The following is a 20298-nucleotide window of genomic DNA, read 5'->3' as shown; positions in this document are numbered from 1 at the left end:
CTCTCCCTTTATGCTAGGGGAGGCCCTGTGCTGCACTCAGAAACATGAAGAAATGGAGGGAAGCATTGCTAGGCCTGGGGAGAAGGGTTATTTCTCATCTCCAGAGCTCAAGATGAGTTACTGTGGGACATGATCACTTCTCCTGGCTGCCTCATACTAGCTATACATCTCTTCCCTTTGATCTAGGAACTGAATTGTAAACAACCTGCAAGGAATGTCTCCCCTGCAAACAGCTCTCTGGCCCCAGTATCCTCCACTGTATAGAACAGAAATGGAAGTTGGACTATTCGGCAGATCAGCAGTAGAGAGAGAGAGAGAGAGAGAAAGAGAAGAAGCTTTGCCACCAAATCAGAAGGGGTAGTGGAGTTTATAGGTGGAGAATGGAACCAGAAGGATTGGGTGGGGCTCAAAGGCAGAAAATGGGGAGGGGGAGAAGATGGATCTCCTAGCTGTGTTACCACTTGGGCTAGCTCTGGAAGGTCTGTAAGTACAGGAGAAAGAGGTTTCATTTATTTGCTACTTTCTTCTGATATATGGTGGGCTCTTGCAGCCCTGCTAGATCATCCCATCTACAATGTCTGCTCAGCCAGCTGAAGTCCTCTCTGGAGCCACTTGAAAGAAGAATTGAGAGAGAAAGGGAAATTTATTGAATAGCTGGGGATATTTTTTTAGCTGAAAAGATGCAATGGAATTACTGGATAGTCTGCAACAATCATAAAGCAGTTGGGAAATATGAGGAGAGTTATTCAACTTCTGCATGCATTTAGAACAATGGCAGACCTGCTACAAACATGAAAAAATGACAAAAGTTGTAGAAACGTGAAAAAAATGGAAAGGGTGAGAGGTAGATACTTAAGGGAGGATTTTTAGGCTAACTGTGGTCTACAAGGTGGAAGGGGAAAAAAAATTGGGTCAATTATTGAGCAGCCAGAAGTGGAGAGAGGGTGCCTCTGCTAACTGTGAGAAGTGTAGGGAGGAGATACCAGCACTTTTATCCTCCCATCCAAGTGTTATTTTCTTCTTGGTTATTCATCTGGGATATTTCGATTATCTACAGCAACACAAACCCCTCTATTCCTGTGTGTAGGACCCTATTGGCTTAGAAGAACTGCAGCCCTACCAATATTTGAGCTTATTTCTCACACAAACTGAAGTTCACCTATTGTTATCCCCTGCATCTCATCCCTTCTATGGTTTTATTGCTTTGTAAGCTCATGCCTCTATTTACTGGTCATGATCCTCTTTTTACTACACCATCAGATTTTAAAATCAATATGAGATTATTTATGTTACATTGACATCCTCTCTGGAAACCCTCACTTTCCTTCATGGTATTTATACTGAGGCAGTCCACGGGATGACCCTTGTATCTTAAGAGGTAAAGTCACATTTGTATGCATGGATCAGGTAATTTCTCATGTAACTCTTCACTTTGCATGCGTAAGTGCAGTTTTTACACATACTAATGGATGACATGCAGATTCAGAGGCTGGTATGGAAATATGGCTCTGGCGGCAAAAAGTTGTTTTTTTTTTAAAAAACTGTCCTAGTATTTTATAGCTTTTAACTTACAGATAAAGTAATGCACTGCACTTCCGTAGCACTTTCCATTCAACGATCTCAAAGCATTTTACAAGTATGAATTAATAAAACCTCACAACGTTCAGTATTATCATTCCCTAATAACATCTGAGGAAACCAAGGCACAAGGCTCAGATCCTTATTGAAATCAGTAACAACAGGAGCAGGAGTAGGCTGTAGCTAAGTGACTTGATCAGGTTTCAAATGTGACTTCTATGTTCATGAAAGCAGTCCCACTGAAACCAAAGGGAGTACCACCATGAGTAAGGTAATCACAGTTTCACCCAGACTAAAGGCCAGATCCAGGTATAGAACCTAGAATCCCAGACTGTCCACCTTCTTCTCTAACCACTAGACCAAATTCCATCCCTTGGATCCAGTGAGATCTGACTGCCAGGCATCATTATTTAAAATGAGAAATGCAAAAATGAGAAAGACCCTACGCACCTGTTTTATCAAATGAAAGCTTCTTTCTCCACCAAAGCACTCGGTCAGTCCAAGCAGGGGTTCTGCACTTATCGCTTGTATCATAAGCCTCTGAGCCAACGTCATATTTATATGTTGGTCCAAAATGAATAGTGCCTTCATGAAAGTCTTTAAAAATCTATTAAAATAAATATCATTTCTTCAATCAGCTAATTCCTGCTTATGAAGGTTTCATAGTCACATATTCACTTTTATTAATATAATCACACTTTGATTTTTTTTTAAATGAACATACCCCTAGAAACGCATTTCTGAAAATGCCCTCATTTTCATTCTTACTTAAAGGCAATTAGTTTGGATCAAAATATGGGTGTTCTGGAAAATGGCTATTTTAAATTTGGAGCAAATGGGATAAATCCCCTTACTTTTCCACTGGATTTCTGCTGCTGTAGTTGATCAAATTCCAGGAGTCTTTTCCAGTCTTGTCGTTTAAGAAAATAAAAGACTTCTTCATATGTCAGATCAATGCGATAGTTAAAATCGCCACACCAGAACACATAGTCATGTGAGAACACATTCCTCCCCTGGTTAGAAGATACAGAATTTAAGACATAGTTTAAAATGATACATTTTAATCAACTGAGTTTTAAAACTCAGTCTCCCTCGAATACTATATTTTGGACTTGTTTACGAGGTTTTAATTGCTAAATCCAGTGCAGACTAAAAAAGTGGTCTCTACATTTCTTTCTGCATCCCACAGTTATTTAGTCACAATTTTACATCCATAATTTAGATATCTTAATTCTGGCACAGTCAAGGACTTATATGCCTGCATGATCTAAACTGCAGCCACAAAATGCTCTTGCTATTGTATGCACCCGCAAAAACAGAGGCTTCAGTCAAGACCAGGCTGAAAATTTGCCCCTACAACTGCATAGCACATTTCTGTAAATGTAAAGTAATAATATTATTAACAGAGATTCACTCCAATATTTAAGCTTCATGTGTTATGCTACAGATAACTGCACTTTCAAAAAATAAGCTCTAAACCTCTGAACACAGGGATTCATAAAGGAAACACTTCAGACCTGTATCTCTAGCATCACTAGAGGGCACTGTTAATATATATTACACACACACAAAATATACACCAATATAGTAAACTTACAGGATATAAAATAGTTAATGAGCTATTGGAAGTAAGGACTGCTATACGCATGATTTTATGGCCATTTAGAATGAATATTCTATGCAGGTCTTCAATACTGGGACTATTATTTCTAACATAAATGGAAACTGATTAATATGCTATATGTGTCAAGCCTGTAAACCCTGGAAACAACAGGGAGTTAAATTTTATGCTCTTCAACCTAAATGCCATTCTTTGCTGACTTAACAAAATAAATGAACACATCATAAACTGGTCCTTTCGTTCCCTGGCTTACAGGCTCTCTGGAGAAGTCTGAAAGAAATGGCAGCTGTGGAAATCTAACGCGGCCAACACCATTAAGGCAAGCACAGGAACAAAGCCACAAAAAACCTACAGGGCCACTTGATGGCCTTAAACAGAGACAACTGAGAGGTGATCAACAGAATACCATCCAAAAGATATCATATCTGATATAAATACAGAGGAAAGGGATCTCAGAATGTCTGTTTGCGCCACATTCTGATAAAGATAAAAATTAATTGTGCTTGGTCTTCTTGGGAAATGAGACTCTAGGGGAAGTGTAGGGAGAAAGGATGAAGAAAAGCAGGAGGCATGTAGGCTGTGTGCAGGAGACTGAGAAGTTGTGGCATGTCACAATCAAAGAGAAGGAGTAGCTGGAGTATGACACACTCTGGGTATGCTCTGATAGAAAATGGTCTTTTTAGGGACTCTTGCTAACTAATTCAAATTAGAGCAGCCCCAGGGTGAACTAAACTGTTCTGGGTCTGAGCAGAGAACCAGGGAGCCATTACTGTCTGTGTGATGCCACCACACCTGGTTCTTAAAGCGTAATCTTGGCAAACTGGTCCACAATGCATAAAGTTTTCAATCTGTGAATCAGGTGGGTGTGATAGTGAGTGATGAAACATTATGATGGTGGGAAACTGGTTATATCCCTTCATTGTTCACGTTCAGGCATTCTCACATCTGGGTTATTTAAAGGTGTAGAATTTTTGTAAAGAAAGTATTGTTTGTTTTTGGGTTAGCTGGTCTCCATGGAAATAAGCTTTCAACCTTACTTTCTTTTTTATTAAGTTCTTTTGTGTGAATACTCTATGACTTTGAATTGCCTCCCGTGCTGACCTGCCAGGTAGTATAGATTGCTACTGACTCTCACAATTAAAAATTTAAGGATATAATTTTCACTCCCATTCACAACATTTCTGTCTGAGACATCCTAAATACTTACCATTGGGAAGCTGAGTTTCTGTGTAATCTCTTTATAATCTTCATTCCTCTCTTTCACTTGAGACTGACCAGCTGTCAAGTGACTGCATATGAAGCAAAAACTGGTACTGTGGAACTGGAAACGGATGCCTACTGCACCTTTATTCCCAGCTTTCCCTCCCATCCCGGTTTTCACTGTGTCTATTGCTACATCCCTGGACCAAAAAAAAAAAAAAAAAAAAAAAAGGTGGGGGTTGGGGGGAGAGAAAAAAAAAATCAGTCAGTCATTACTGGAAAGTGGAAAGGAAAACCCCATCTTATTTAGAATGATGCTTTTATTTTCCCTCCAGTTATTAAATCCATGAATGAGCAGAGATTCATGTTGGTCAATGGATCTCTTAGGGTCTTTTGCTGCAACATTACTATTGGCGGTATAGATGTTCTAATGTTTCAGATTACCAGTTAAAAAACAACAATACAGTAATAAAACAATCAAGTGAAATAACTTTGTCCTTGGGCCACCCCTCTTGGCATCCTTTCCAAACTATTCAGCATTCTTTGCATGAAAACATTTCTGTACCTTTTGTAACTTATATGAGGTTTACTTTTGATGTTTGTCTTTATCAAAAAAATTCCTTTGAAGTAGTGACAATAATTAAGGGTCACTTTTTACTCCCTTTTATTTTCCATTCTGCTGACATGAATCTGCTAACAGCTGGTTATCTACTGAAGTGGCATTTCCATACCATGAAATGCAACTTTTGTAGTGGAGAGCGGGCCACATCTCTGGTGTATCAATGCAAATATCAAAGCATACAGATTATAAAATCTGTATTTATCATACTAGTTGATTGTTAGAAACAAATACTCAGACCTTGAGCACTGAAATGGCATCAGTTTTGATAACAAATTGCCTGTTGCATCCATATTATTAATTACATCTTAGCAATTAACATATCATTGTTTTACATTATATTACAACTTGGCAAAACAAACCACCTGTTAGCAGAGTAATTACTCCCAGATAGCCAGTCTATTTTGAGAATAATGCACGCCTGTCTTTTCAGATAAGCAAATAGTGAGATCATAATTGTAATTGCCCCAGTCCTGTGTGAATCCTTCCTATTGAGAAAATTTCCAGTTACTTTGTACATAAAATCATGAGCACTGGATTAGAATATTTGTGTCCGTTGATGCAGGGCAATATCTGGAGGGGACAAACGTTAAGTCTTTGTTGACTTTTGGTTACACACATTCTTGGAGGTTCTAGAGGTGTTGGGGCAATTTCATACCACAACCCGTGCTTTGCTTCTCTTTCCTGGCTGGTGAAGGCCAGTGGGGAAATACTAGGTCCTGGGTTGGCTGATGGGGAACATCAACACCTTCTCAGAGAGTTTTGACCATTTTAAGGAATCATGTGTTCTGTCTCTGCTCTAAGAAGCCATCCATTGATGTGCCAACCTATACAACTATTAACTGGAATCTAATCCTCCATTCTTGGTTAAGGTTATAGGAAAGGTTGTGGTGAGACAGCCTCATAGTATCCTGAGCCTCTGAGTTCCTTGACCCATTCATTGTGATATATACTTCAATCACACCCCATTTTATTAATCTCCTCTTTACACTAGTCTAACCTTTTAATCTCCCTTAGCATAGAAATCTTTCTCTGCCTCTGATGATTTTTGTTGTCCTTTTCTGGATTTTTCTTTTTTATTTTTAAACTACAAAATCACGTGACTAGGATTGGCTGTGTCCATGTATCCTGTAGCAGCTCATTAATATTAAATAACGAAACTCAGCCACTTATTAAAATCAAAACCTTTCAGGACTTTCAATGGCCCACTGTTGTATATCTGAGTGCTAACAGGTTGACAGTTGCAATAGAACCAATCTGTAGAAAGAAAAGGAGTACTTGTGGCACCTTAGAGACTAACCAATTTATCTGAGCATAAGCTTTCGTGAGCTACAGCTCACTTCATCGGATGTATACCGTGGAAACTGCAGAAGACATTATATACACACAGAGAATATGAAACAATACCTTCTCCCGCCCCACTGTCCTGCTGGTAATAGCTTATCTAAAGTGATCATCAAGTTGGGCCATTTCCAGCACAAATCCAGGTTCTCACTCTCCTGCTGGTAATAGCCCATCCAAAGTGACCACTCTCTTCACAATGTGTATGATAATCAAGGTGGGCCATTTCCTGTGCAAATCCAGGTTCTCTCACCCCCTGGAGAGTGAGTTTGTGTGTGTGTGTGGGGGGGGGGGGGGCGGAGGGTAAGAAAACCTGGATTTGTGCTAGAAATGGCCCAACTTGATGATCACTTTAGATAAGCTATTACCAGCAGGAGAGTGAATTTGTGTGTGTATGGGGGTGGGGGGGGGGGTGAGAAAACCTGGATTTGTGCTGGAAATGGCCCACCTTGATTATCATGCACATTGTAGGGAGAGTGGTCACTTTGGATAAGCTATTACCAGCAGGAGAGTGAGTTTGTGTGTGTGTGGTTTTTGGAGGGGGGTGAGGGAGTGAGAGAACCTGGATTTGTGCAGGAAATGGCCCACCTTGATTATCATACACATTGTGAAGAGAGTGGTCACTTTGGATGGGCTATTACCAGCAGGAGAGTGAGTTTGGGGGGGGGGGAGGGGGGGTGAGAAAACCTGGATTTGTGCTGGAAATGGCCCAACTTGATGATCACTTTAGATAAGCTCTTACCAGCAGGACAGTGGGGCGGGAGGAGGTATTGTTTCATGGTCTCTGTGTGTATATAATGTCTTCTGCAGTTTCCACGGTATGCATCCGATGAAGTGAGCTGTAGCTCACGAAAGCTCACGCTCAAATAAATTGGTAAGTCTCTAAGGTGCCACAAGTACTCCTTTTCTTTTTGCGAATACCGACTAACACGGCTGTTACTCTGAAACCAATCTGTAGAGTAATTCTGCTATTGATCCCTTTTTATTCAAGCTGGAGTACTCAAATTTCACCTAGTAAAAGTTATTCTCCTTCTTTGGACTACTTTTATCAGACAGGTTAGTTAAAAAAAATAAAAAATAAATAAAATAAATTCAGGAATTTAGTCTTTTCCCTTTAGAACGCAGAAGGCTGCAGTAAGGGAACACTAGTGTTACCTGGATTCCATTAGTCTGACTGCAGAGCTAGGTACGACATGAAGACGGCATGGACCTTCATGGTGGATATTTGACTAGTGAAAGAGAAAGTAAGATAGCCCAGCAGGGTTTGAAACTCTCGAAGGTTTTAGTGACCCAGCAGTGCATTTGGTATGGGGTGGATGATATTGTTCTAGTCTTCTCTGGGAGATGCCAGTGTGTAGTTCTGGCCAATTACTCCGCTCCCACCTGCATATCCGTAGGCATGCTTCATTCCACTGCACAGGCACTTTCATGCAGGCTCTGTTCTGTTATCCACCCTACCCAATGTGTATGTGAGTCTGTTGAGGTAGACAGGGAGCTAGTTTGGGTTCCCCTGTTATCACTACTGTACACAGAGGTCACACAACTCTGTCTCTGTCAATTTAGGCCCAGATGCTGTAGTCTATTTGGTTCCACAGCGCTTGGTTGAAATGGAGACTTAATGACAGTAAGCTCGCTGAAGCTAAATCTAGAGAAGAAAGGAGTCCTGGTGGCAGAAGCAGCATAAATATACGGTAGGAGAGTTTTCTCATCTTACGACCAACAAGATTATCCACTCTCTAGCCCAAGAGTTTTTGGATTTTAGTGTACTTTGCAGCCCTGATTGCTCCTGGATCTCAGATGTCATCCGTGGCCAAAAGCATATTCTTTCCCAGGTGAATCTGCCTTTTATCTCAGATCTGGACCTTGCAACTCCAGGTTGTATTGCTACAGCGCTCTCTCCATGAGACTACCCCTGAAGAACACTCCAAAGCTGCAGCTGGTGCAGAGTGCCACTAGCTACCTGTTTGGCAGTGTTGGCCACAGGGAGAATATTATGATAGTTCTGCAATGGCGAGGTTGGCTTTCTATTTCCTTTAGGGTGCAAGTCAAGGTGTTGGTAGGGATCTACATATGGCTGGGTTCCTGGGTGCCTCAGAGACTGCTCCTCTCCCTTTGTGCTACTACAACAATTGGGGAAGGTGCTCTTAATGGTTACTGTAGTTAAAAATCTGAGGTGAAATCTTGGCCCAACTAAAGTCAATGGAAGTTTTGCCATGGTCTTCAATGGGGCCAGGATTTCATCCTGGGGACTGACGGCAGGACAGTCTATCTAAGGATCTTATACAATCCCCATTACCACAGCACCTCAACGTCACACAATCTTTAATGCATTTGTCCTCACAGCGCCTCCGTGAGGTAGGCCAGTACTACTATTCCCATTCTACAGAAGGGCAACTGAGTCACAGAGAGAAAGTGACTTGCCCAAGGTGACACAGGAAGCTTGTGGCAAAGTAGAGACTTGAACCCACGCTCCCTTCCTCTATCAAAGGAATGATCTTCTCAGAGGAGAGATCTTGACTCTAGGATTTGCTTCCCCTGTTGGTTCTAGGAACTGCATTAGGCCTATATCTTTTCTCCAGCTTTTGTCTGTGTTGGGGATGGGTGCAGGGAAGCTTAGCGGGGAGAAATTTATAAAGGTGCCCTCGACAATTAGATGGCTCGCTCCTAGTGAAAGTCAAAGGGAGCAAGTTGCCGGACTCCAATTTGTGCTTTTGAAAATATCTCCTCCTTGGTCTATTTTTGATGGGAGTCTTCTCCTTTTGCCCAGTTTGGCATCAGTACAGCTTACGTTGTAAAATACTGTACAGATGTCCTAACTTGCTCGTTTCTATTGATTTTATTTCAAATAAAGAAATAAAGTAAAATTATTACTTCTCATGTCTGAAGAATTTGTTAGCCAATGAAATTCTGTTTTTAACAGGAATTTTTATCTCTATCCCTAGCCCAACCTCACGTTTACAATTGTACGGGTTAATGAGCTTACACGAAATGAAGAACACATTTCTGCAGCAGGAATTCTCAGCAAAAACCAGGCCTTCACCTCAGGGCTAGATTGAAGAACTTTGGGGCCCTGTGAACTATGGCATTTAGGTGTCCCCCACCTTTCCTTCTCCTATAGGTTAGGAAGCCTTGGGATGAGGGTCAGGTACTGCCCCAGAGGGTGGGACAATCTGTGTGTGTGTGTGGGGGGGCGGTCAGGTTCTGCCCTGAGGGAGTGAGAGGCCCTGGAGGGGCTGTTAGAGAGTGAACTCACCCTGCACTCAGCTAGCAGCAGTTCCTGTCCCACAGGGCTGGCCCGGCTCCCCACTCCATCCCACTAGTTCTTGCCACAGCATGCTGGCAGAGCCCTCCCTCCAACTCCTTCCTGGCCCATGGTGGGTGTGTGTGTGTGTGTGTGTGTGTGTGTGTGTGTGTGTGTGTGTGGTGTGTGTGTGTGTGTGTGTGTAGTTGGTACCCCTAGAGTCAGGCCCCCCACTGAAATGGCGGCACTGGTTCGACTGCACTGTGTGCACATTGATTAATCCAGGCCTGCTTTCCCTGCTCCCAACTCCAGGCCACAGGAAACCATTTGTGAAAACATGACACCTTCGTACCTAATGAAGGGGACGTGATAAGGTCGTACAAAGATGAAGAGACAAACGCCAACAAGCTGTGCCGATGTCAGCAGAATGTACCGGTGAGTCCTGGAAACCGCTTTCTGAAGCTGCTCCCCCCACATCTTCCTATTAGTTGTACTGGAACAAAAACAAACACTGAATGAATTGAACAGAAACGAAATAATAAAAATCATGTTGAAGCCTCTTTCTTTGCAATGTCTCTTTCCCCTGCTCTTGCAACACGAGGCAGAGGGCAGTAAGGTGAGAGCTAAATGGACTTTAACTGCTTAGGAGGTGACCGGCTACATGTGCTCAATATTGAATGCACTGCTACTCTCAAGTGATGGTTGGGCAGCCATGTTCTGCATAGATTTGACCTTGTAGACCTCCTTATTTTTCTTGTCCTAAAGATCCACTGATACATGCAGATGAATACTGACCCACCAACCATGCTACATACTACTGTAGCTTTGCTATTCCTAAAGATGATATCTCAATGTTAAGCTAGAAGAATCAGCAGTGAAACGCTACATTCCTTGGTTGTTTTTGCCCCTTTCCCCTTGAGTCCTCCTCCAGCCTGTCAAGGAACAAATTTTTTCACATGCACGGACAAGAAAAGTTCATTCCTTACCTCTACTTCCTACCCTAGCAGTACCTTTATGAATACACATACATAAATACTTAAGCACAGAGAGATATTGCTCACATTGTAAAATTCCACACATACATTTCAGTTGTGTGTAGAGACTTTGACAGTTTAACATTTCAGCATCAGACAAGGATACTGAGAGCACAGTGCTAAAGTAGGGCCCTGCATTGGCTTAGAAAGCTCAATGATATGCATTGTATAAAAATGAGAGAGTGCACATTTGGGCTGGTAACCTTGGCATTTGTTAATGACAAACACATTCCCACACAGAGTGACTATATGCAGGTGAATGTACAAAGCACAGCTCTGTTTTCACCTACCTGGTATTTACAATATTCCCTGCATTTAATTCCACCATCTCTTCAAATCCCACAGCAAACATGTCAGCAGGGCAGCTTTCATCGTCTGCGTATAGAGGAACAAAAGTCATTCAAGACTTACCACTTTATTTGTTGTTTCGTTTAATCATTTGCATACTTGACAGAAATTAGAAAAAGAGACGTCCTATAGTTAATTTTGTGCATCCTCTGCCAAGTTATATAATTATAGCTCTTTTATATACTCTTCCTCCCTCCAGCAGGACAGTTCAGTTTCTATCTTTAGAAAGCAACCCTTGCAGTTCCTTTTATCATTTTTCTGCTTGTCTCCTTCTGGTTGTCTGCATCTTTCTGGTAGGAAGGAGCCCAGAACAAAGCACTTTATTCTAGGTGTGGCCTCAGCAATGTTGTTTAGAGGGAGATCCTCTCTTCCCAGATTTAAGATATGATGCCACTGTGTACAAAACCCAAAAGTCACAATGGTTTGCCCCATCCCATCCAGTCACATTGAAATCTCATACCCAGTATGCGGTCCAATATCTCAACGTCTGTTTTTGACACAGAATTTATCTAGCTGCAACTATTGTCCACTACCAGCATGTTTCTTCCTCCCCACCCATGCCCCCAAGTAAGATTTTCCACTACTTTGAGGAAGTCTTGGAGGTTCCTTGCTAACTTTCTTCCCTGTCTTCTTCAACAACATACACCACGGATTGTAGCCGCTTACCAGTGAAGAAATGTGTCTTGACAACAGTGCTCCTTAGACCAACTGGTACAGGAGTTGGGGGGAGGTGTCACTGATGGGCAACCCACCTAGGTGTGAGCATGCTCCTTGGAGAGGACTCAGACAATCAGACACTGATCTCTCATGGGGCGGCACAAAACTACATCTACATCTGCTTGTTCACCAGGTTTGCCTTACATCTAAAGGGTTTTCATTATTATTCACCAGACAACAAGAACTTCACTCAGCCCTTAGGGCTATACAGAAGAATACTGTAGGAGCCTAAATCAGGTTTGCTCACAAATTAAGAATAAGAAAAGCAGAAAAGTGCACATGCAAAAATAGTAACTGCATATTTTACATGCATAATTTTGACACCCATTTTTGAAAATTTAGCCATTAATGTAGATTATTAAAACAGCTGACTGCATGAGGCGCCTGACTTCATTGTCAGTAAGTATGTCTAATGTGCATGAACAGAACACATACAGCATAACGTTGTTAATCTCCTACTTCCTGGGCCTTCTGAGACTACAGTAGTATGGGCTCAAGAGAAGTAATGCTCACGTGAGACAGCCAGGGATACATGGAATTTATTTGTGTGCTACGCACAGGAATATCTCAGCAATGCCTGCAAAGGATTATGTATTACGCTGTAACAGGGAAAGTGAAGGACAAGCAGTAATTTTAGAACCACTTCATTTCTGAAGGACAGAACACTATCTTTGCTGTTTTCTTTAGGAAAATCTGTAAGTCAGTTACAATCACAAGCCCTGTTTTGTAAACTGGAAAGTCAGCAGCCAGTTCAAACAAGCCACAAACACAACAGTTTGACACACTACTAAAAAAAATGACCCTGCTTTGTAATGATGTAATGTAATAAAATGTTACCCTTACTGTATACAATTCCTTTTGTCTGGGGGTCTCGGAGTGCTTTATAAACACTAAAGGATTAAGTGTAACATTTTCAGAGGTGCCTAAAGGCCAGACTTTTAAAGATATTTAGATGTCAAAAGATGCAGATAGATACCTAGTGGAATTTCTAAAGGCACCTAGGCACCTAACTCCCAATGAGATTGAAACACAAGGGGAGGAATGGAGGAGCATGAATAAAACTGATATTTAGGGACAGATTTTGTGCTGTCTGGTGAGAGATTCAGTGCAGAAGGCCACCTCAGGGTGAGGTGATTTTATGCCACCGTCACACACTCTGGATTCTGGGATGCTGTAAGGGCCAAAACACTCGTCAGCATCAGTTAGTGCAGCCCTGAGGGTTTCTCTAACTTATAGCAGCCTTCCCCGCCCCACCTATGGACTGCTACACCAAGGCTTGTGAAGGGGTGCAGTATAAGGCCAAGTGGGAGCAGAATCAGCCACTTAGAATTCCCCACCAGATGATATATGAATGGCCAAATATGGGACCTAAACTACTTGGCAGTTCCATTCGACACTAACAAATAATAGATTCATAGTTTCATAGATGCTAAGGTCAGAAGGGACCATTATGATCATCTAGTCTGACCTCCTGCACAACGCAGGCCACAGAATCTCACCCACCCACTCCTGCGAAAAACCTCTCACCTATGTCTGAGCTATTGAAGTCCTCAAATCGTGGTTTAAAGACTTCAAGGAGCAGAGAATCCTCCAGCAAGTGACCTGTGCCCCATGCTACAGAGGAAGGTGAAAAATCTCCAGGGCCTCTTCCAATCTGCCCCGGAGGAAAATTCCTTCCCGATCCCAAATATGGCGATCAGCTAAACCCTGAGCATACGGGCAAGATTCACCAGCCAGATACTACAGAAAATTCTTTCCTGGGTAACTCAGATCCCACCCCATCTAACATCCCATCACAGGCCATTGGGCCTATTTACCATGAATATTTAAAGATCAATTAATTACCAAAATCATGTTATCCCATCATATCATCTCCTCCATAAACTTATCGAGTTTAATCTTAAAGCCAGATAGATCTTTTGCCCCTACTGCTTCCCTTGGAAGGCTATTCCAAAACTTCACTCCTCTGATGGTTAGAAACCTTCGTCTAATTTCAAGTCTAAACTTCCCAATGACCAGTTTATATCCATTTGTTCTTGTGTCCACATTGATACTAAGCTTAAATAATTCCTCTCCCTCTCCGGTATTTATCCCTCTGATATATTTATAGAGAGCAATCATATCTCCCCTCAACCTTCTTTTATAGTTAGGCTAAACAAGCCAAGCTCCTTGAGTCTCCTTTCATAAGACAAGTTTTCCAATCCTCGGATCATCCTAGTAGCCCTTCTCTGTACCTGTTCCAGTTTGAATTCATCCTTCTTAAACATGGGATACCAGAACTGCACACACTATTCCAGATGAGGTCTCACCAGTGCCTTGTATAACGGTACTAAAACCTCCTTATCTCTACTGGAAATACCTCTCCTGATGCATCCCAAGACCGCATTAGCTTTTTTCACGGCCATATCACATTGGCAGCTCATAGTCATCCTATGATCAACCAATACTCCAAGGTCCTTCTCCTTTACTTCTAATTGATGCGTCCCCATCTTATAACTAAAATTCTTGTTATTAATCCCTAAATGCATAACCTTACACTTCTCACTATTAAATTTCATCCTATTACTATTACTCCAGTTTACAAGGTCATCCAGATCCTCCTGTATGATATCCCAGTCCTTCTCTAAATTGGCAATAACTCCCAGCTTTGTATCATCCGCAAACTTTATTAGCACACTCCCACTTTTTGTGCCGAGATCAGTAATAAAAAGATTAAATAAGATTGGTCCCAAAACTGATCCTTGAGGAACTCCACTGGTAACCTCCCTCCAGCAGGACAGTTCACCTTTCAGTAGGTCCCGTTGTAGTCTCCCCTTTAACCAATTCCTTATCCTCCTTTCAATTTTCCTATTGATCCCCATCTTTTCCAATTTAACTAATAATTCCCCATGTGGCACGGTATCAAACGCCTTACTGAAATCTAGGTAAATTAGATCCACTGAGTTTCCTTTGTCTAAAAAATCTGTTACTTTCTCAAAGAAGGAGATCAGGTTGGTTTGGCACGATCAACCTTTTGTAAAACCATGTTGTATTTTGTCCCATTTACCATTGACTTCAATGTCCTTAACTACTTTCTCCTTCAAAATTTTTTCCAAGACTTTGCATACTACAGATGTCAAAATAACAGGCCTGTAGTTACCCGGATCACTTTTTTTCCCTTTCTTAAAAATAGGAACTATGTTAGCAATTCTCCAATCATATGGTACAACCCCTGAGTTTACAGATTCATTAAAAATTCTTGCTAATGGGCTTGCAATTTTGGGTGCCAATTCCTTTAATATTCTTGGATGAAGATTATCTGGGCGCCCCGATTTAGTCCCATTACGCTGTTTGAGTTTCGCTTCTACCTCATATATGGTAATATCTACCTCCATATCCTCATTCCCATTTGTCATGCTACCATTATCCCTAAGATCCTCTTTAGCCTTATTAAAGACTGAGGCAAAGTATTTGGTTAGATATTGAGCCATGCCTAGATTATCCTTGACCTCCACTCCATCCTCAGTGTTTAGCGGTCCCACTTCTTCTTTCTTTGTTTTCTTCTTATTTATATGGCTATAGAACCTTTTACTATTGGTTTTAATTCCCTTTGCAAGGTCCAACTCTACTTGACTTTTAGCCTGTCTCACTTTATCTCTACATGTTCTGACCTCAATAAGGTAGCTTTCCTTGCTGATCCCTCCCATCTTCCACTCCCTGTATGCGTTCTGCTTTTTCTTAATCACCTCTCTGAGATGTTTATTTTAAAACAGATACACTACCACTCAAAGTCTTACCCTGAAATTCAGAAACCCCAGAGAGCTTGGGAGAATCCAGCAGCCAGTCTGTTAACTCACTGGTACCAAGGATGTTGCTTCTAAATTGTTTGCCTCCATTTACATTCCAGGTCCCCATGGCAACACGAATCCGCTTGAAGCACGTGAATTCAAACTGACGCTCTGACATGGCCTTCAAAATACTGGGAGTCACTGATGGACAGAGAAAGTAAAAACAATTTGCTGCAGTGGAATAAATGGTACTATGTCAGTGACATGTAGACTTACTGTGAAATAATGATAGTTACCTTACTGGCATCAGTGCAATAACTAAAAAAGTAATTCCCGTGGAAATAACAATAACTGTGTAAGTGAAAATGATGCCACCAATTTCTTTCCTGGTAACTGGGTGCAGTCACTGAAATGAGTTGTACTAGTGGAGGGGAAGGGAAAACAGGACTTTCACAGTGACAAACTTGAAGAAAATATATTCAAAATATATGTTACTAGAATTTTCTAATCCTTTCCCTAATAATGACTGAATAATACGGTTTGAGATTGGTCTTTCTTGAGATTTTCAGCTTGGCCCACAAAATGATGGTTGTGTCACAATTTAAGAACCAAACCCAAGACCCATTAGATTTTTTTGGTGCATACTGTTATACACTAATTCTGAAAAACTATCATGAATTTGGATCTATATTCTGATATGGCCAGGACTCCACATAAGACCCCACCATCTTGATTATTCCTGATTGGTCCCCATTTTAGCCTTGCTTTAATCAGACTTCCTCTCTCTTTTTTTTTTTGGTGGGTGCAAATAATTAAGAGTGTAATTTTTTGACCACCATTATTTGCAGGAGCAATTTAGATAATTTCAGCATTTAAGTAACTGATTTGCACGTGCAGTCAGATATTTAGACACCTAAATGGCCTAAAGAATCCAGAAATTGCAGGCACAAAAAGAGGGGCCAGTTTGTAAAAAAAATCTGGTCTCAAGACAATTGCCCATGGTCAAAGAGTGAGTCAGGGACAAAGCTGGAAAAAAACCCGCAGAAATTCAGACTCCTAATCCACTCTTCTAAACAGTAGACAACAACTTCCATCAGCACAGATTATCATCAGTGAATGAGTCAACCTATGCAGAAGTTTAATTGAATATTTTGGGAAATAAAAATAGTGGAATTCAAGCACATGCTGTGGTGACTTGAAAGCATTGCCTCTATACATCAATGCCTTTGTGCAACTTCTGTTTATTTCTAGACTCTTCAAAAGAATGCAACTGGTCATCTAGAACATCTGGAAGCGAACACAAGACAAAGAAGATAGATTTACATCTGACTTACCCAGCAGAGCTGTGCTGTCCATAAGCATCCTTCCTTTGTCTGCATGTTCCTCGCTGAAGAAATCACCCATGAGTAGCAACTTGATGGCTTCCTGCTTCACACTGTCAAAGAAATTTGACTGAATGGTGCGTGACACAGCGCGGGCTCCATCCTTGAGCTTCCCTACCTGCATTAGGCAAAAATGTTCAACACAAGTGACCTTTGCAGTGATAGTGTAGACTTCCTTTAAAGTCACTCATGAATAAGCAGCTCTGATATTCTCCTTTACCTTGGCTTTCCCCTCCAGGGCACGACTGCCTGTAAACACTTTACTTAGATTGTGACCATTGAGAGTCCACATTGCCTTGTAGGACTCCACAAAGCGGTCAACAATAGACTTTGAGTTCAACCCTAGGCTTTCTAACTGAGTGTGCAGAACCTGGAGTGAAGACAGAAAGAGAGGTGAGGAAAAGCGACTTTTCATATTTCATTTCCCCCCCGCACCTCTTGTAAGAAATTTCACCCAGCCATCATTCTATAGTTAAACTAATGCAAGTATCTTAATGATGGAAAGACAGAGCTAGGAGACCTCCCTCTTGCCCTTTCTGGTAAAGCACAAAATACAAGCAGAGTGCGTGTGTATGTGTATGCAAGACCATTAATGAACTCACCTCAAGTGCAATGAAGGACTGTACGCTATTTGTACGATCAAGACAGTCCAGGCAATTCATTCGCAAGGTACCTGTCTGCAGACTTCAATAACCAAAAAAAGAATAGAGAGAGATACAGCAGGTTATTAGGAGCCTCCACATCCAGTTGTTACTGATAAACTATTGTTTTCTTTTATCATCAGAAACATTTAAGTTAGAAAGTCAATAAAAATGGCATTTGATCCACAGGTAGATAAGACCAGATTTTCAAACACTCAGCCTGGATTTTTCCACCCACATTTTGTAGGTGCAAAAAGCTTGCCTGCTCAATTTATTTCAAGTACCCAACTGTGCCTGCAAAACCACACCTGCAATTATATGTGTGATGCTTGCAGACCAGGTGTTAGCTCACTCCAAGGCCCTAGGCCTCACTGAAAACCTGTCTGGCTGACCTGTGTGTTAGTATTGCTAAAAAAAGGTATTAGATTTATAAAAATGCGTTCAGACTTTAATCTCACTTAAGACATCTGTATCCCATGTTACACGGTAATATTTAAGTGTTTGGTCTGTAACTACAAGAGTATTTGCTTTAAAACCTTAAACCCCCACAGTCAGGAGAGAAGCACTACTAAGTGTGAAATGCTTGTTTATCACAAAGAGGTGTCATCTCCTCTCCAGAGGAGCCACTGTCGAACATCAGGGGACAAAAGACTTTGTTGATTGCTCCTCCTACACCCATGAAGAGGAGATGTGCACTAATTTATCCCATCAGCTTGAGCTCTGGCGGAAGGGAATAAAAATCCCTGTCAAGAAGAAATTCTTATCTTATGCTGCTTGGACATCAGGGAGAGGGCAAGACTTCTAAGCATAAGAAAGGGATCACTGGCTGTTTAGCTTGGATTAGCCCTAAAGGACATATAGAGCTTGCTTATTATAGAAGCTTCTATTATCTTTGGAACCTAAAACTGTAACTCATTTGTGTGTGTGTTTACCTGCTTTAACCTTGTAAATGACACTCATTTCTTTTTCCTAGTTAATAATTCTTTAGTTTATTATAGGATTAGCTACAAGTGCTGTCTTTCCTGAGAGATCTGAAGTGAAATTGACCTGGGGTAAGTGACTTGTCCTTTGGGACTGGGAGTAAACTGAATATTATTGTGGTTTTTGGTGTTTTTGGATTATCTGTCACAAAGACAAGCTTGCCTATGCGTTAAGCTCAACTGAAACACCCAAGGGCACTGTCTGTGACTCCATGTTAAAGCTGTTATAGTGCTTGAGGAGTTCTCACTTGACACTTGGTTGGTGAAATCTAATTATAGAACACACAACCAGTTTGGGGTTTGTGCCCTGGTTTGTAACAGTCTGCCCTGAGGTTGGTATTCATGTTTGTGAGCTACTCTAGACAGCTTGACAACATGCACAAGCAATTTTCCAGGGTCAAGAAACTGGAGAACTAGTTAAGGCCTGGTGGTAAATTTGGCAGGGGAAAGCAATCTCAGAACTGTTAGCAATTATCTTTGAAACTCCTGGAGGAGGGATGAGGTCCCAGAGGACTGGTAGAAGGGCAAACATAGTACCTATTTTTAAAAAGGGGAACAAAGAGGACCCGGGAATTATAGACCAGTCAGCCTAACTTTGATTCCTGGAAAGATATTGGAATAAATTATTAAACACTCAATTTGTAAGCACCTGGAGGATAACAAGGTTATAATGAATAGCAATCATGGATTTGTCGAGAACAAATCATGTCAGACCAACCTAATTTCCTTCTTTGCCAGGGTTACAGGCCTAATGGTTAGGGAGGAAGCAGTAGATGTGATATATGTTGATTTTAGTAAGGCTTTTGACTCAGTCCCACACAGCATTCTCATAAGCAAACTAGGGAAACACAGTCTAGCTGAAATTACCATAAGGTGGGTGCACAATTGGTTGAAAGACCATACTCAAAGAACAGTTGTCAATGGTTCGCTGTAAAACTGAGAGGGCATATCTAGTCAGGTCCCGCTGGGGGTGGGGTGGGGGGGCAATCTTGGGTCTGGTACTATTCAATGTTTTCAAAATGACTTGAATAATGGACCGAGAGTGTATGCTTATAAAATCTGAGGATGCTTGTTTATCACACCAAGCTGGGTGGGGTTGCAGGCACTCTGGAGGGCAGGACTGGAATTCAAAAAGACCTGGACAAATTAGAGAATTGGTCTGAATTCAGCAAGATTAAATTCAATAAAGACAAATTCAAAGTAGTTCACTTAGGAAGGAAAAAATCAAATATACAGCTTACAAAATGGGGAATAACTGGCTACATGGCAATACTACTGAAAAGGATCTGGGGGTTATAGGGGATCACAAATTGCATGAGAGTCAGCAATGTGATGCAGTTGTGAAAAAGGCACATGTCATTCTGGGGTGTATAAACAGGAGTATTGTAGGGAGGAAACTGTCTCGCTCTACTCAGCACTGGTGAGGGCTCAGCTGGACTATTGTGTCCAGTTCTATTTTAGGAAAGATGTGCACAAACTGGAGAGAGTCCAGAGAAGAGCAACAAAAATGATAAAAGGTTTGGAAACCTGACCTACGAGGAAAAAGGAAAAAAAAAATGGCATGTTTAATTCTGAACAAAGAAGACAGAGGGGACCTGATAATAGTCATCAAATATGTTAAGGGCTGTTATAAAGAGGCCACTGATCGATTGTTCTCCATGTCCACTGAATGTAGGACAAGAAGTAATGGGCTAAATCTGCAGCACGGGAGATTTAGGTTAGGTATTAGGAAAACTTTCTAACTATAAGGATTGTTAAGCTCTGCAAAAGGCCTCTAAGGGAGGTTTTGGTATCCCCACCTCTGGAGGTTTTTAAGAACAGGTTGGACA

The 20298-nt window shown here is 41.4% G+C and overlaps 1 protein-coding gene across 3 annotated transcripts in view; it reads right to left on the bottom strand.

Annotated features, from left to right (window-relative positions):
* SYNJ2 (synaptojanin 2) overlaps nt 1–20298 on the bottom strand; it is a 97663-nt gene that overhangs the window by 17007 nt on the left and 60358 nt on the right. For 2 of the 3 annotated variants that reach the window (XM_084624696.1, XM_084624698.1), the window contains 9 exons: nt 17451–17532; nt 17069–17218; nt 16801–16966; nt 15476–15667; nt 10925–11009; nt 9953–10093; nt 4407–4599; nt 2433–2591; nt 2029–2185 (listed from right to left, as the gene is read on the bottom strand). In XM_084624696.1, the coding sequence (XP_084480822.1) occupies nt 2029–2185; nt 2433–2591; nt 4407–4599; nt 9953–10093; nt 10925–11009; nt 15476–15667; nt 16801–16966; nt 17069–17218; nt 17451–17532 (1325 nt within the window). The remainder of the gene's footprint in view (nt 1–2028; nt 2186–2432; nt 2592–4406; nt 4600–9952; nt 10094–10924; nt 11010–15475; nt 15668–16800; nt 16967–17068; nt 17219–17450; nt 17533–20298) is intronic. The other variant, XM_084624697.1, reaches the window with a different exon arrangement.

This window comes from Lepidochelys olivacea (genome assembly GCF_965140295.1).
Source record: "Lepidochelys olivacea isolate rLepOli2 genome assembly, chromosome: 3".
In the NCBI taxonomy this organism is placed as follows: domain Eukaryota; kingdom Metazoa; phylum Chordata; order Testudines; family Cheloniidae; genus Lepidochelys; species Lepidochelys olivacea.
The sequence above is the reverse complement of the archived record's forward strand: the minus strand, read 5'-3'. Positions and strand labels throughout refer to the sequence as shown.